Source organism: Vanellus vanellus (genome assembly GCF_965231255.1).
Source record: "Vanellus vanellus genome assembly, chromosome: 31".
Classification (NCBI taxonomy): domain Eukaryota; kingdom Metazoa; phylum Chordata; class Aves; order Charadriiformes; family Charadriidae; genus Vanellus; species Vanellus vanellus.
Window position 1 is genome coordinate 1005638 of NC_138936.1, and position 14324 is coordinate 1019961.

Consider the following 14324-nt stretch of genomic DNA (forward strand, 5'->3'; position numbering starts at 1 on the left):
CCGCTGGGAAACCCCCCCTCGGGAGGGGCGGGGCGGAAGGAGGAAGTGGCGTCTAGGGGTCGAAGCGCGTGGTCCCGCCCCCTTCCCGCGGGGCGGGGCCGATGGGGGGGACCCTATAGCCCCTATAGGAGTGGGTGTGTGGGGGCTGCACAGCCCCTATAGCGCGTATGGGGCGGTCCTATAGACCCTATGGGAGTGGGGGGGAGCTGCACAGCCCCTATAGCATGTGAAGGGTGGCTCTATAGGCCCTATGGGAGTGGGGGGGGGGGGGGGGCTGTTCATAGACCCTATAGCACACGTGAGGTGGCCCTATAGACCCTATAGCCACCATCGTGATGTCGCCCTGGGCCATGGTGATGTCCCCATGATGACCAATGGTTGGTGGCCACCATCCTGGTGTGACCCTCATGCCCTTGCAGATGCAGCCATCTCCTGCTCCCCCCCCCCCCCCCCATCACCCCTCCGGACTTGCCCCCACCCCATCACCCTGACCCTGTCCCCAAACCCACCCCATGACACCCCATGTCACCCCACGGGGTTTGTCTCGCCCACAGTCCCCAGCACCTCTGTGTCTTCTTCCATGAAGACGCCTCTCCATCACGTGTGGATCAACCCCAAAGGACCCAGATGTTGCCGGTGAGAAGGTGGGGTGGGATGTTGGCCAACGGCCATGGGTCAAGGGAGGAAGACCCCCCCAAAAGCTCCCCGTCTCCACCCCAGGTGGGTTGGCCATGGTGACATGGTGATGGTTACCCATCGGTGGTCAAAGGGTGGGACGCTGGCCAATGGCTGTGGGTCACCCGAGGGGTGGTTTGAGGGGTGACAAGGCAGATGGTTGAGGAACGCCTGTGGGAAGATGGAGTGAGACATCGTCTGGTGCCCGTGAGTCACCAGGATTTGGTTCCTCCAAAGCAGCGTCTGGTGGTGGCCCTGTGCCATGTCTCCACCCATGGGTGACCCTCTGTGAACCCTGGGTGACTGGAGAAGTCCCTGGGGTGCCCCATGGTGGGGGCTGCTGGCTGGGGTCTATGGGGAGGTGAAGGAAGGGATGGATGGAAGGATGGATGGAGAGATGGAGGGAGGGAGATGTGGAGATGATTTTGGGTGGGTGGACGGATGTATAGATGGAGTTGTTGGGGATGGATGGGTGTTTGAGGAGGGATGGAGGGATGGATGGGTGGATGGATGAAGTTTGGGGATGGATGGATGGATGAATGAAGATGTTCAGGCACTGACAGATGGATGGATAGGGAAGTTTGGAGGCGGATGGATGTCTGGACAGATGCCCCTACCCGCCTCTTCCCTCCTCCGCGGTGTGGGGAAGCACCGTCACTGCAGGAAGGAGGTGGCGGGGGGGGAGATAGCGGCTCCTTCTGGGGTGTGGGATGGACTTGCTTCCCTGTTGGGGACAGGGGTGGGAAGCTGACGTCACCTTGAGGCCACCAGAGTTGTGCAAGGGTCCCGGTGGCCAGCTGGAAGGGTTGTGAAAGGGGGCGGGGACGACACCCCAAAAATGGGGGGGGTGACACCGCCACCACCAGTCCACACCCCACCACCGGGTGACCCTCTACCCTACAGCCGTGGGGCTTTATCTCCTCCCCTCCCTTCCTTTCTCCTCTTTTGTCCCTTTCCCCCCTCGTTTCACGGTCTCTCTTCCACCCGCCCCACTTTTTATCTTTTGCCCCCCAAATTCCTGTCCCCCTCCCTGCTCCCTCCGCCCCCCGCCCCCCCCATTTCCTTCCCCTCCCGCCCCACACCCCCAACTTCTCCTTTGTCCCCCACTCCCATCATCCCCTCCCGGCTCCCGATGCGACATGGAGCCACAGCTGCTTCTCGCCTTCTTGGGGGCCGGTGGGTACATGGACCCCGGGGGTGTCCCCCCCCCCCACCTTGGGGTGGGATTGGGGTAACACCCGGACACCTGGATCCAGCATGGAACCCCCCATTTCCCCCTCTTTCTCCCCCCCAAAAAAAACACTCCACAGCACTGACCTCCTGCCGCGGCTCCAGAGTGGACGTGGAGACAGTGACAGTCTTTCGTGGGGACATCGGTGGAGCTTTCGGGCAAACTGTGGCCCAATTCGGCACCACCGATGACGGCGGGTAAGGTGGGGAGGGGGATGTCGTCCCCCCACCCCACAAAAATACCTCCTCCCACCCCTTTTTCCCCCCATCTCATCCCAACAGAGTCCTGGTGGGCGCCCCATTGCAACGCGGCGCTGTCAACCAGATGGGGAAGATTTACTGGTGCCGCTACCGCGCGGGGAAGTGCCAGGAGGTCCCCGTCACCGGTGAGGACCCACCCCCCTTTCCTCCCCACCCCCAAAACTGGACTCTTGTGTCCCCAAGGAGAAGGAGGAGGAGGATAGTCTCACCCCACCTCTCCCCAGGACCCCCGAAGGCTGTCAACGCGTCCATGGGATTAGCGCTGGCCACTGGGGACACTGGGGCCCTGGTGAGTATGGGGGGGGTCTTGGGTGAGGGTTTGGGTGTGTGTGTGATGGGGTTCACCCCAAAATTGTGCTGACCTGGGCAATGGGGAGGGGGGGAGAGGGAGGATTTTGCGCCCTGAAATCAACCGGTCTGGGGTGAAGTCCTGGAGATTGCACCCAAGTTTGGCCATTCTGGGGTGACATCAAGCAGGTTGCACCCCCGAGTTTGGTCTTTCTGGGGTGACGTCAAAGAGGCTGCACCCCAAAATTGGCTCCTCTGGGTGGTATCAAGGGGATCGCACCCAAAATTGGTCTTCCTGGGGTGACATCAAGGAGATTGCACCCCAAGATGTGACCACCCCTGGTGGTACCCCTGGGATTGCCCCCCCCATCCTGGGCTCTCCTGATTTCGGGGTGTCCCCCCCAACCCCACCCCACCCCAGGCATGCGGCCCCACCGTGCCCCAAGCCTGTGGGGAGAACGTCCACCTCAACGGCTTCTGTGTCCACCTTGACACCAACTTCCGTCAGCTCCAGCTCATCCCGGCTGCCCAGCGAGGTATGGGGGTCACCGGTGGAGGGCTGCGTTGGGGACATCCTGGCCGGGCTGACCATGGGGACATCTCCATGTCCTCCCCCTCCTCCTTCTGCAGAGTGTCCCAAGCGCTCCTCGGATTTGGTGCTCCTCATCGATGGCTCGGGCAGCATCAAACGCAAGGACTTCTTGAAGATGAAGACCTTCATCGCGGAGGTGATGAGGCGCTTCAGTGGCACGGACACGCAGGTACCACCCCCCCAGGTGCCAGCAGTGATGACCCCAAGTGGCTGTTGGCAAGGGGGGGTCATCTTGGGGTGGGGGTTGTCTCCGTTGATGTTGCCCGTGGCTCCTTGCAAAGGGTGATGTTTTGGGCTGCTCTTCCCTCTTGGCAATGGGGTGGCATTTTGGGTGGTTGCTACCATGGCAGTTGTGTCCCCACATTGTCCCTCCCCTGGTGTGTCCCGTCTCCCCCCAGTTTGCCCTCACCCAGTTCTCCAGCATCATTGTCAACCACTTTGACTTCAACACCTTCCGGAGGTCCCATGACCCCATCGATCTGGTGAATCATGTGCGGCAGCTCCAGGGCGCCACCTACACTGCCACTGCCATCTGGAAAGTCCTGTGAGTCCCGTGTCCCCCCCCTCAATTACCTGTGACACCCCCCCCCCCCCCCCAACCTGCCCTGGGGTGAAGGGCGACCCTCATCCTTCCCTGGTGCAGGACGGAGACGTTCACCCCTGGCAGAGGGGCTCGAGAAGATGCCAACAAGATCCTCATTGTGATCACGGACGGGAGGAAGTATGATGACACCATGGAGTACTCAGAAGTCATCCCTTTGGCCAACAAGATGGGGGTCACCCGCTACGCCATCGGGGTGAGGGAAGCCGCATGCCCAAAGCTGTCCACCCCCGAGCAACGAGCCATCCCAGAAACATCTCTACATCCATCTACAAACATCTCCTTCCATTCAACCATCCATCTGTTATAAACATGGCCATCCATCTATCCATCCATCCCCAAATATCTCCATCCATCCATCAACATCTCCAACCATCCGCCCATCTAGAAGCACCCTGTCCATCTTCAAACATCCCCACACGTGGCCATCCATCCACCCATGCCCAGACTTCTCCATCCATCCATCCATCCATCCACACACCTGTCCATCTCCAACCATCTCCATCCACTCTATTCATGTCTGTCCATCCCTCCCTCCCCAAAGACCTGTCCATCCACCCTTCCTTCTCTCCCCAAACCTCTCTGTCCCTCCACCCAACTGTCCTTCTCTGGCCGCAGGTGGGCAGCGCCTTCTCGGATCCCGCTGCGGTGGAAGAGCTCCGCACCATCGCCTCCGAGCCCAGCAAGGACCATGTCTTCCGGGTGGACAACTTTGACGCCCTGCAGGGCATCCAGAACCAGCTGCAGGAGAAGATCTTTGCCATCGAGGGTACTGGTGGGACGGGGGGTGGCCAGGAGGAGCCGAAGGATCAGTGGGTGGCCACCGCTCACTCCACACGTCCCCCAGGCACCCAGTCCGCCGACAGCAGCTCCTTCCAGCTGGAGATGGCCCAGGAGGGCTTCAGCGCCCTGCTCACCCCCGTAAGTGTCCCCCCGGCCACCCAAGACTGTCCCCAGGCCCGTGGGGTGTCCCTGGGGCAGGACTGACTGCTCTCCCCCCACCGCTGTCCCCCCTCCCCATCTTTACTGGTGCAGGAGGGGCCTGTACTGGGAGCGGTGGGCGCCTACGACTGGTCCGGAGGGGTCTTTGTCTACGGCAGGAATGGGGCCACCACCTTCGTCAATGTGTCCCGATCCGCCGGGGACATGAACGACGCCTACTTGGGTAAGGGCTGCCTGGGACGGGGACAGAGGGGTCCCCACCGGGGTGCCGGGGATGGTGGTGTCCCCTGGGGGAGTCCTGGGGATGTCGGTGTCCTCTGGAGGGTGCCCATGTGGGGCTGGGGACGTTGGGTTCCCAGGAGGTTCTTGGGGACAGCAGGTGCTGGGGAATGTCCCGGTGAGATTCCTGGGGACATCAATGTCCTCACAAAGTTCCAGTTGGTCGTTGGTGTCCCCACGAGGACGTGGGGGATGTTGGTGTCCCCACGAAGTCCATGGGACATCAGCATCTCCATGAGAGACTTTGGGGTGTTCGTGCCCCCATGAGTTCCTGGGGGATGTTGGTGCCCCCCCCCGTGAGGTCCTGGGGACACTGGCGTCCCCGCACATCTCCTGGGGCCACTGTCCCCCGCTGACCCCTGCTGTGACCAGGCTACGCGGCCGAGTCCCTGTCCCTGCAGGGCAGCCGGGCGCTGGCGCTGGGGGCCCCCCGCTACCGCCATGTCGGCCGCCTCCTGCTCTTCCGCCTCGGCGGCCCCCGGGCTGCCTGGGAGCTGCTGGCCGATGCCACCGGGCCGCAGGTACGGGTGGGGACATGGGGAAGGGACGGGGGGCGCCGGGGCGGGGGAGGACCCCCCCTCCAAGCAGTCCCATGGCCGCTCGTCCCCGCAGGTGGGCTCCTACTTCGGGGCGTCCCTGTGCGCCCTGGACACCGACGGGGACGGCTCGGCCGAGGTGGTGCTGGTGGGGGCCCCCATGTTCTACGGGGCCGGCAGCGGGGGCCGCGTGGCCGTCTGCGGCCTGAGGCCCCAGGTAGGGGACCCCCGTCCCATCCCGTCCCGTCCCGTCCCGTTCCGTCCCGTCCCGTCCTGTCCCATCCCGTCCCATCCCATCCCGTCCCATCCCGTCCCGTCCCGTCCCGTCCCATCCCGTCCCGTCCCGTCCCACCGGGCGGCGGGGCAGGCAGAAGGGGACACCCAGCGCCTCGTGTCCCCCCAGGCTGGCCGGCTGCGGTGCAAGCAGACGCTGCAGGGACAGCCTGGCCACCCCTTGGGGCGCTTTGGGGCCAGTCTGGGCCGCCTGGGGGATGTGGACGGGGACCAGTGGCCCGATGTGGCTGTGGGGGCCCCGCTGGAGGATGAGGAGCGGGGGGCCGTCTACGTCTTCCGTGGGACACAGGGTGGCGTCGCCTCCCAGTACAGCCAGGTGAGGCCTCCCCACTGCTTCTGGTCCCTGGGGTGGGCACGTCCCAGGTCAGGGGTGTCTGCTGGGTGGCGGAGAGGTCTCAGGTGGTGGGGACATGCTGGGTGCTGGAGAGGTACTGGGTGCCGGAGACATCCCGGGTGGTGGAGATGTTCTGGGTGCTGGAGACATCCTGGGTGTTCGACGCGCCTTGGGTGCTGAAGACATCTTGGATCCTGGAGGCTTCCTGGGTGATGAAGACGTCTCGTGTGCTGGAGATGCTCCAGGCGCCAATGGTGTCCTGGGAGCTGGAGACGCTCCAGCTCCTGAAGGTGTCCCAGGTGCTGGGAGTGGTGTGGGCGCCAGAGATGTCTCACCCGCTCGGGCACCTCTCTCTCCCCACTCCCCAGCGCATCCCAGGTGCCCGGTTCTCCAGCGGACCACGCTATTTTGGCCAGGCCATCAGCGGTGGCCGGGACCTGACAGGGGACAGGCTGCCGGACGTGGCCGTGGGCTCCCAGGGACAGGTTCTGCTGCTCAGGTGTGCGCGGGGAACCCACCTTGGACCTTCCACAGCCTGGAGGATGCAGTGGCCGCCACCAGCGCCCCTCTGGTTGTCACCGCCAGGTCCCAACCGCTGCTCAAGATCCGCATGACGGTGGCTTTCCAGCCCCAGGAGATACCCACAGCCGCCTTTGACTGCCAAGAGGAGGAAGCACTCAGGGGGGAAGTGGCCCAGGCCAAGATCTGCTTCCTCAGCACTAAGAAAACCCCTGATAACTTTGGTGAGACCTCCCAGAAGTCCGTCTGGACCCCCAAAGCATCTGCAAGTGCCCCCAAGACCCCCCAGAGCTGTACACGCACCCCCAGCACCCCCTCCCCGCCTTCCTAAGACCCTCAGAAGCCCCTCCGTCCTCCCAAAGCCCTTCCAGGTATCCCCCGAGCCCCCCCGACGTCCCTGTGGCCTCCTAAATCCCCTCCAGATGTCTCCCAAGCCACCCACATCTCCCTCTGGCCTCCCACAGCCACTCCAGATGCCCTCAAGATCCCCCGAGCCCCCTCTAGATGTCCCCGAACCCTCGCAAGTCCACCCGGCCTCCTAAACCGCCTGAGGTGGCCTCAAGACCCTCCGAAAGCCACGGGGCTCTCCATCTCCCCCTTTCCCACCGTGCTGGGGTCTGCCGGAGACCCCGGCCACCCACCTGCCCCTCCTTTCCCCGCAGGCAGCCAACTGGCCGCCACCCTGCGGTACCAGGCGGCCCTGGACCCCGGCCGGGCAATGGTCCGTGCCGTCTTTGCCGGCGGCACCGCCGTCCGCAACGGGACCCTCCGAGTGAGCGTCGGCCAGAGGTGCGAGACCTTCGCCATCGCCTTCACGGTGGGTGCGGGGAAAGGCGGCGGCAGGGTGGTCTGGCGGTGTCCCAGCCCATGGCGCCCTCCTGGTGGACGCGGCCGTCTCTCTGTGCCGGGCAGGGCTGCCCCCGGGACACGCTGACCCCCCTGGTGCTGCGCCTCACCTACGATGCCACGGGGGACCCCATCGAGGTGGCCGGGGGCCTGCGGCCGGCCTTGAGCGAGGACTCGGAGCTGGTGGCCGTGGGCACGGTAGGGGCTGGGGGGCACCCCAGGGCGGTGGGGTTTGGTGGCTGGGGGGGAGAGGTGTTGGGGTGTTGGGTTAGGGAGGTGTGGAGGGATGGAGGAGAGGGGGGATGGGTGGGCAGAAGGGTGGGTGGGTGGGTGGAGAGATGAGATGGGCAGAAGGATGGACGGGAGGGAGGAGGGAGAGATGGACGGGGGGTGGAAGGAGAGGTGGGATGGACAGGAGGGAGGACGGGCGGAATCAAGGGAAGGTGGGAGGAAGGGAGGAGGGACAGACGCCTGGACAGGAGGGAGGACGGACGGAAGGACGGAGGCACAGGTGGGCAGAGGGGTGGGAGGGAGGAAGGACAGAAGGGTGGACACGTGGAAGGAGATCCCTGCGTGGGGAGGGTCGGGAGGCCCAAGGAGAGCCAGGGTGGGTGGGCAGACGGACAGTCGGCTGGCCAGGGGACGGGCAGATGGACAGACAGACGAGGGGTCTCCTCAGCTGCCCTTCGAGAAGGACTGCGGCGCCGACAACGTCTGCGTCGACGACCTCCAGATCTCCTTCAACTTCTCGGGGTAGGTGCCCCCGTTCCGTGTCGGGGGGACACCTGCAGACACCAGGGTCTACCTCTGCCTGCTCCCACCTGCTCTGCATCCCCCCAGGCTGCAGAACATCGTGGTGGGGGTGACCGACGTGGTGGACATCACCATCGCCCTGCGCAACCGTGGGGAGAACTCGTATGGCACCACTGTCCAGCTGCAGCACGCCGAGGCCCTCTCCTACCGCAAGGCTGTGGTGCTCCAGGTACCCCCACCGATCCCCCCCAAATCCTTCAACACCTCAAAGACCCTCCACAAGTCCATTGGGCCTCCTAAAGCCCTTCCAGATGCCCTCGGGACCATCTACGAGTTCACGTGGGTGCCCAGCTCCCCTCCACGTGTCCTCAAGATTCCCCAGAAGTCCGTGTGGCCGTCTGAACCCTCTCCAGATGTCCTGTAGACCCCCAGAAATCTATCTGGCCTCCAAACCCCCCTCCACATGTCCTCAAGACCCTCTATAAGCCCGTGCGGCCTCCTTAATCTTCTCCAGATGACACCAAGATATCCCAAATCCTTCCAGATGCCCTCAAGACCCCCCAGAAGCCTGTCTGGCCTCCAGCCCTCCCCTGACCACCCCCCTCTTTTCTTGCCCACCCGCGTCCCCACCCCTGACATCCCCTGGGGCTTTCTCAGTCCTCCAGGAGGTCCGTGTCGCTGCGCTGCAACTCAGAGCCATCGGTGGGATTGTGGCGCAGGACCCTCTGCCTCGTCAACCACCCCATCTTCCACCCCGGCGCTGAGGTAGGAGGGGTGTCCCCGCGTCTCCCCCACCCTGCTGGGGCACTTGGGGACGCCGCAGCGCGGAGGGTTTGGGGTGACACGCGGGCGTCCCATCCTGTCCCGCAGATCGTGTTCACCGTCACCCTGGATGTGCCCCACCGCGCGGAGCTGGGAGACGCGTTGGAGGTGGTGGCCAATGCCAGCAGGTGAGGGACAGGGGCACAGGGGGTGAGCGGTGGGGGGGGACGACACAAGTGACCCCCGTGTGACAACCCCTCCGCCACAGTGACAACGGGGTGCAGGCTGGCCCGGGGCAGCGCGCCGCCATCCCGGTGAAGTACGGCGTCTTCCTCGTCCTCACCAGGTAGGGGATGCCACCTCCACAGGCCACCCACCGCTGTCCCCGGCCTCCTCGCCCCACCTTCCCGATGGGCCACCATTCCCTGTCCCTCGCCCCCACCAGCCCCGTGTCGCTGGTCCCCCGTGTGCCACCGGCCCCATGTCCCTCACCTCCAACACGCCACTGGTGCCATGTCCCCGGTGCCCAGCGCACCACCCTGACCATCGCTGGTCCCCAAAGGGCCACCAGCTCCGTGTCCCTCATCCCCAACCTGCCTCCAGCCCCATGTCCGCAGTCCCCAACGTGCCACCGGCCCCATGTCTTTGGTCCCCGATGCGCCACCAGCCCCTGTCCCCGTGCCCCCCACCATGTCCCCCCCCATCCCCACCAGCACCCCGGACTCCACCAAGTACGTCAACGTCTCGACCCGCGCGGGGGCCCCCACCAGCGCCACCGTCACCCACCACTACGAGGTGAGGGGGGGGCGGCAAGGAGGAGGGTGTCAGGGGTCGATCCCGTGTCCCCCCGTCCCGCCGGGGGGCTGTGGGGGGTCCTGTCCCCACCGTCCCCCTCCCGGCGGCAGGTGAAGATCTTGGGCCAGTGGGGACTCCCCATCAACGTTACCTTCATGGTCCCCACGGCCCTGGGGGGGACCCCGCTGTGGGACACGCTGGAGGTGACCCCCGACCAGGTAACGACACCCCCCCACCCCACTGCCCCCCAAAAGGGAGTGACCCCCATCAGCCACCTCCCAAAAAGGGGGTCATCCCTACGGGCTGCCCCCCAAATGGGGGGAGACCCCCGTCAGCCGCCCCCCCCAGTCATGGGGGTGACCCCAAAGCGGGGGCAGCCCGGGAAGGGGGTCCCCAATACTGGGGGTCCCCCCCCACCCCCTCCCCGTCCCCATCAGGACCTGGTGCAGTGCTGGGTGGTGTCCGAGCGCTCGGGGGTCCGCGACATCCCCACGGGGCTGCAGGAGCTGGTGAGTGCCCCCCCTCAAATCCCCCTAATCCCCCCCCGTGGCGGTGGGTCAGGGGGTGCCCCCCAATCCCCCCCATCACCCCCCAACCCCCCCCCAGGGCTGCAGCGTGGCCGCCTGCCGGGAGCTGCAGTGTGGGGTCCCGCCGATGGAGCCCCCCCGGGCCGTGGGGTTCCGCCTCGGGGGGAGCCTGGCCCTGGGCTGGATGGTGCAGGTAAGGGGGGGCCATGGGGCAGCTGTGGGGCAGCTATGGGGCAGCCGTGGGGTGTCCGAGGTGGGGCCCCCCCTCCGTCTGCCCCGGGACGAGGGGCAAACCATGGAAGAGGAGGGCCCCCCCGTGCCCCACGGCGCTCCCCCCGTGCCCCACGGCTGCCCCACACCTGTCGTCCCCCCCCCAGACCCCTCAGCCCAAGGTGGTTGTGCAGAGCTCGGCCCGGGTCTGCTACGATGTGGGGCGCTACCGGAACAGCGGGGGGGAAACGCAGCTCCAGGTGAGCCCCGGACCCCCGGGACAGAGCAGGGGCGGTGGGTTTGGGGGGGTCCCGGACCCCGCGGACATCCTCTCTCCCCCCCCCCCCTGCAGGTGCAGACGGAGGTGGAGCGTGTGGAGACCCCCAACCCACTGCCTCTCATCCTGGGGGGCAGCGTGGGGGGGCTGCTCCTGCTGGCCCTGCTGGCCCTGGGGCTCTACAAGGTGAGGGGGGGGGTCTGGGAGAGCCCCCCTACATGGGGGGGTGGGTTTGGGGGGCTCCTCCCCCACCCCCTCCTCACCCCCCTTCTTTCTCCCCCCCTCCCAAAAAAAAATTCCCAGTTGGGCTTCTTCAAGCGCCGCTACAAGGAGATGATGGAGGGCGACGGGACCCCCACGGCCCCCCTGGGCGACCCCCAGGGGTGAGGGGACACCCCCGGACCCCTGGGTGCCCTTGGGGTGGTGGTGGGTCACACAGACCCCTGGGTCCCCCCCTCATTAAATCCCTATTGCTGGAAGCCCCATGGTGTCTCGGTGTCTGCTCTGGGGCCCACACGCCTGCATCCGCCATGGGGCATGGCTGGAGGAAGCACATGGGGCAGTTTAGGACATTTATTACTTGGGGGGGGGGCACCCCCGGGGTGGGGGGGTGTTTCCCCCCTTATTTCTCGTAACCTGTGGGGAGGGGGTTGGTGTGGGGGTTGTGGAAGAGCGTGTGGTTCCCATCACCCCATGGGAATGGCTGTGGGGAGAGAGAGAAGATGGGTGTCAGCCCCATGGTGTCCATCTACCCCAACGTCAGGTCCTCTACCTCCCCGTGGTGCCCATCTACCCCAACGTCAGGTCTTCCACACACCCCCCCCCCCGCCCCAGTGCCCATCTAATCCAACATCAGGTCCTTCCCCCCCCCCATGGTGCTCATCTACCCCAACGTCAGGTCCTCTACCTCCCTGTGGTGCCCATCTACCCCAACGTCAGGTCTTCCACCCCCCGCCCCCCACCCCGGTGCCCATCTCATCCAACATCTGGTCCTCTCCCCCCCATGGTGCCCATCTACCCCAGCATCAGGTCTTCTCCCCCTCCCATGGTGCCCATCTACCCCAACGTCAGGTCCTCTACCTCCCTGTGGTGCCCATCTACCCCAACGTCAGGTCTTCCACCCCCCGCCCCCCGCCCCGGTGCCCATCTCATCCAACATCTGGTCCTCTCCCCCCCATGGTGCCCATCTACCCCGGCATCAGGTCTTCTCCCCCCCCATGGTGCCCATCTACCCCAACGTCAGGTCCTCTACCTCCCTGTGGTGCCCATCTACCCCAACGTCAGGTCTTCCACCCCCGCCCCCACTCCCGGTGCCCATCTCATCCAACATCAGGTCCTCTCCCCCCATGGTGCCCATCTACCCCGGCATCAGGTCTTCTCCCCCCCCCATGGTGCCCATCTCATCCAACATCAGGTCCTCTCCCCCCATGGTGCCCATCTACCCCGGCGTCAGGTCTTCTCCCCCCCCATGGTGCCCATCTACCCCAACGTCAGGTCCTCTCCCCCCCCCCATGGTGCCCATCTACCCCGGCGTCAGGTCCTCTCCCCACCTTGGTGCGGATGCGGAGGTGGTGGTATGGCACGAACGCGGGGGGCGCGTGGTGGTGCCGTTTCTGCTCCAGCCACACGTTGAGCATGCAGACCCCCACCGCCGGCAGCGCCACCAGGAACGACAGCGCTCGCCACGTCCGACCTGACCCGCAGACAGCTTTGGGGCACCCCAAAACCCACCGCCCCCCCACCCCCACCCCAAAAACCATCCCAAACCCGTCCCAAAACACCACAAACCCACCCCCAAAACACCCCAGTTCCACCCCAATGTGTCCCCAAAACACCCCACGCACCCCAATATCCCCCAACACGCCCCTTCCCAGGCCACCAAAATGACCGGAGACACCCCCAAAACACCCCCAGTATTGCCCAAAACCACCCACTACAGCCCCAATAGCACCCAAAACACTCCAAAACCACTCCATACACCCCAATATTGCCCCAAACCACCCCAAAAACACCTGACAGAGCCCAAATATGACCCCAAACCCCACAAATCCTCATGGTGCACCCAAATATTGCCCAAAACCACCTCCAAAACCACCAGACAGCCCCAATATGACCTGAAAAGCCCCAAACCCACACGATACACACCAATATTGCCCCAAACCGCCCTGAAGCACCAGATACAACCCCGATACCCGTCAAAACACCCCAAAACCGCTTCATACACGCCAATACCACCCAAAAACCACCCCAACCCCCTGATACTCCCCCAAACCTGCCCCCCCACCCCAAAAAAAAAAAACCCACCACCCCGGACCTGTGGCAGCCCCGGTGTGTGCCCCTGCGGCGGCAGCCATGGCCCTCCGTGGGGCAGCCCCCCAAGTGACCATGTCGGCGGTGAAGGGCGAGTGACGCTCCCCCCCCCCCCCCCTCAATCCCCCCCCCACGCCACGGTCACTGCGGTCACCGCGGCACCCCCCGTCCCGGCCAATGGGCTGAGGCCCGGCCCCAACTCGCTACAGGTGTTAAATATAGATCAGGGCTAAAAATAGACCGCGGACGGGGGGAATCAAGGGCGAAAGGAGGTCAAAGTGAGGGGCCGGATGCTTGGGACATCGGGGGGGGGGTCATGGGGGGCCCTGGCGTCCAGGGGACTGCCCCACCCCCCCAAAAAAAAAACCCATCAGGGTGAGATGGGGGAGGGGGGAACGGGCCACGAAGCGGCTTTATTGGCAGCTGCAAAATGGAGGGTGGGGAGTGTGTGTGAGCTTAACCCCTCCCAAATTTGGGACCCAGGGGTCCGGGGGTGTCCCCTCACCCCTGGGGGTCGCCCAGGGGGGCCGTGGGGGTCCCGTCGTCCTCCATCATCTCCTTGTAGCGGCGCTTGAAGAAGCCCAACTGGGAATTTTTTTGGGGGGGGGGGAGAAAGAAGGGGGGTGAGGAGGGGGTGGGGGAGGAGCCCCCCAAACCCACCCCCCCATGTAGGGGGGCTCTCCCAGACCCCCCCCCCTCACCTTGTAGAGCCCCAGGGCCAGCAGGGCCAGCAGGAGCAGCCCCCCCACGCTGCCCCCCAGGATGAGAGGCAGTGGGTTGGGGGTCTCCACACGCTCCACCTCCGTCTGCACCTGCGGGGGGGGGGGGGGAGAGGATGTCCGCGGGGTCCGGGACCCCCCCAAACCCACCGCCCCCGCTCTGTCCCGGGGGTCCGGGGCTCACCTGGAGCTGCGTTTCCCCCCCGCTGTTCCGGTAGCGCCCCACATCGTAGCAGACCCGGGCCGAGCTCTGCACAACCACCTTGGGCTGAGGGGTCTGGGGGGGGGGACGACAGGTGTGGGGCAGCCGTGGGGCACGGGGGGAGCGCCGTGGGGCACGGGGGGGCCCTCCTCTTCCATGGTTTGCCCCTCGTCCCGGGGCAGACGGAGGGGGGGCCCCACCTCGGACACCCCACGGCTGCCCCATAGCTGCCCCACAGCTGCCCCATGGCCCCCCCTTACCTGCACCATCCAGCCCAGGGCCAGGCTCCCCCCGAGGCGGAACCCCACGGCCCGGGGGGGCTCCATCGGCGGGACCCCACACTGCAGCTCCCGGCAGGCGGCCACGCTGCAG

The 14324-nt window shown here is 65.6% G+C and overlaps 3 protein-coding genes across 3 annotated transcripts in view; 1 reads left to right on the forward strand and 2 right to left on the reverse strand.

Annotated features, from left to right (window-relative positions):
* Window positions 1-1766: 1766 nt before the first annotated feature.
* Window positions 1767-11200, forward strand: LOC309682651 (integrin alpha-X-like). Its single transcript, XM_082496757.1, has 30 exons — window positions 1767-1851; window positions 1986-2103; window positions 2188-2291; window positions 2391-2455; window positions 2876-2990; window positions 3085-3215; window positions 3445-3590; window positions 3690-3843; window positions 4266-4416; window positions 4495-4568; window positions 4683-4812; window positions 5241-5389; window positions 5481-5621; window positions 5808-6014; window positions 6401-6531; window positions 6618-6775; window positions 7214-7368; window positions 7464-7595; window positions 8077-8150; window positions 8238-8379; window positions 8808-8915; window positions 9021-9100; window positions 9181-9258; window positions 9626-9707; window positions 9818-9925; window positions 10145-10216; window positions 10314-10427; window positions 10612-10704; window positions 10797-10907; window positions 11025-11200. The coding sequence occupies exons 1-30, from the start codon at window positions 1815-1817 to the stop codon at window positions 11106-11108; spliced, it is 3444 nt and encodes a 1147-aa protein (XP_082352883.1). The 5' UTR covers window positions 1767-1814; the 3' UTR covers window positions 11109-11200.
* Window positions 11201-11279: 79 nt separating this feature from the next.
* LOC309682653 (cytochrome c oxidase subunit 6A2, mitochondrial-like) lies at window positions 11280-13137 on the reverse strand. The gene is made up of 3 exons (XM_082496759.1): window positions 13036-13137; window positions 12272-12414; window positions 11280-11424 (listed from the first exon to the last, which is right to left on the reverse strand). The coding sequence occupies exons 1-3, from the start codon at window positions 13106-13108 to the stop codon at window positions 11344-11346; spliced, it is 297 nt and encodes a 98-aa protein (XP_082352885.1). The 5' UTR covers window positions 13109-13137; the 3' UTR covers window positions 11280-11343.
* A 344-nt stretch (window positions 13138-13481) lies between these two features.
* The window catches only part of LOC309682733 (integrin alpha-M-like), a 16595-nt gene continuing 15752 nt past the window's right edge, over window positions 13482-14324 (reverse strand). The window contains exons 28-31 of the mRNA XM_082496848.1: window positions 14213-14318; window positions 13935-14027; window positions 13733-13843; window positions 13482-13616 (exon numbers count right to left, since the gene is read on the reverse strand). Of these exons, the coding sequence (XP_082352974.1) occupies window positions 13533-13616; window positions 13733-13843; window positions 13935-14027; window positions 14213-14318 (394 nt within the window). The 3' untranslated portion in view covers window positions 13482-13532. The remainder of the gene's footprint in view (window positions 13617-13732; window positions 13844-13934; window positions 14028-14212; window positions 14319-14324) is intronic.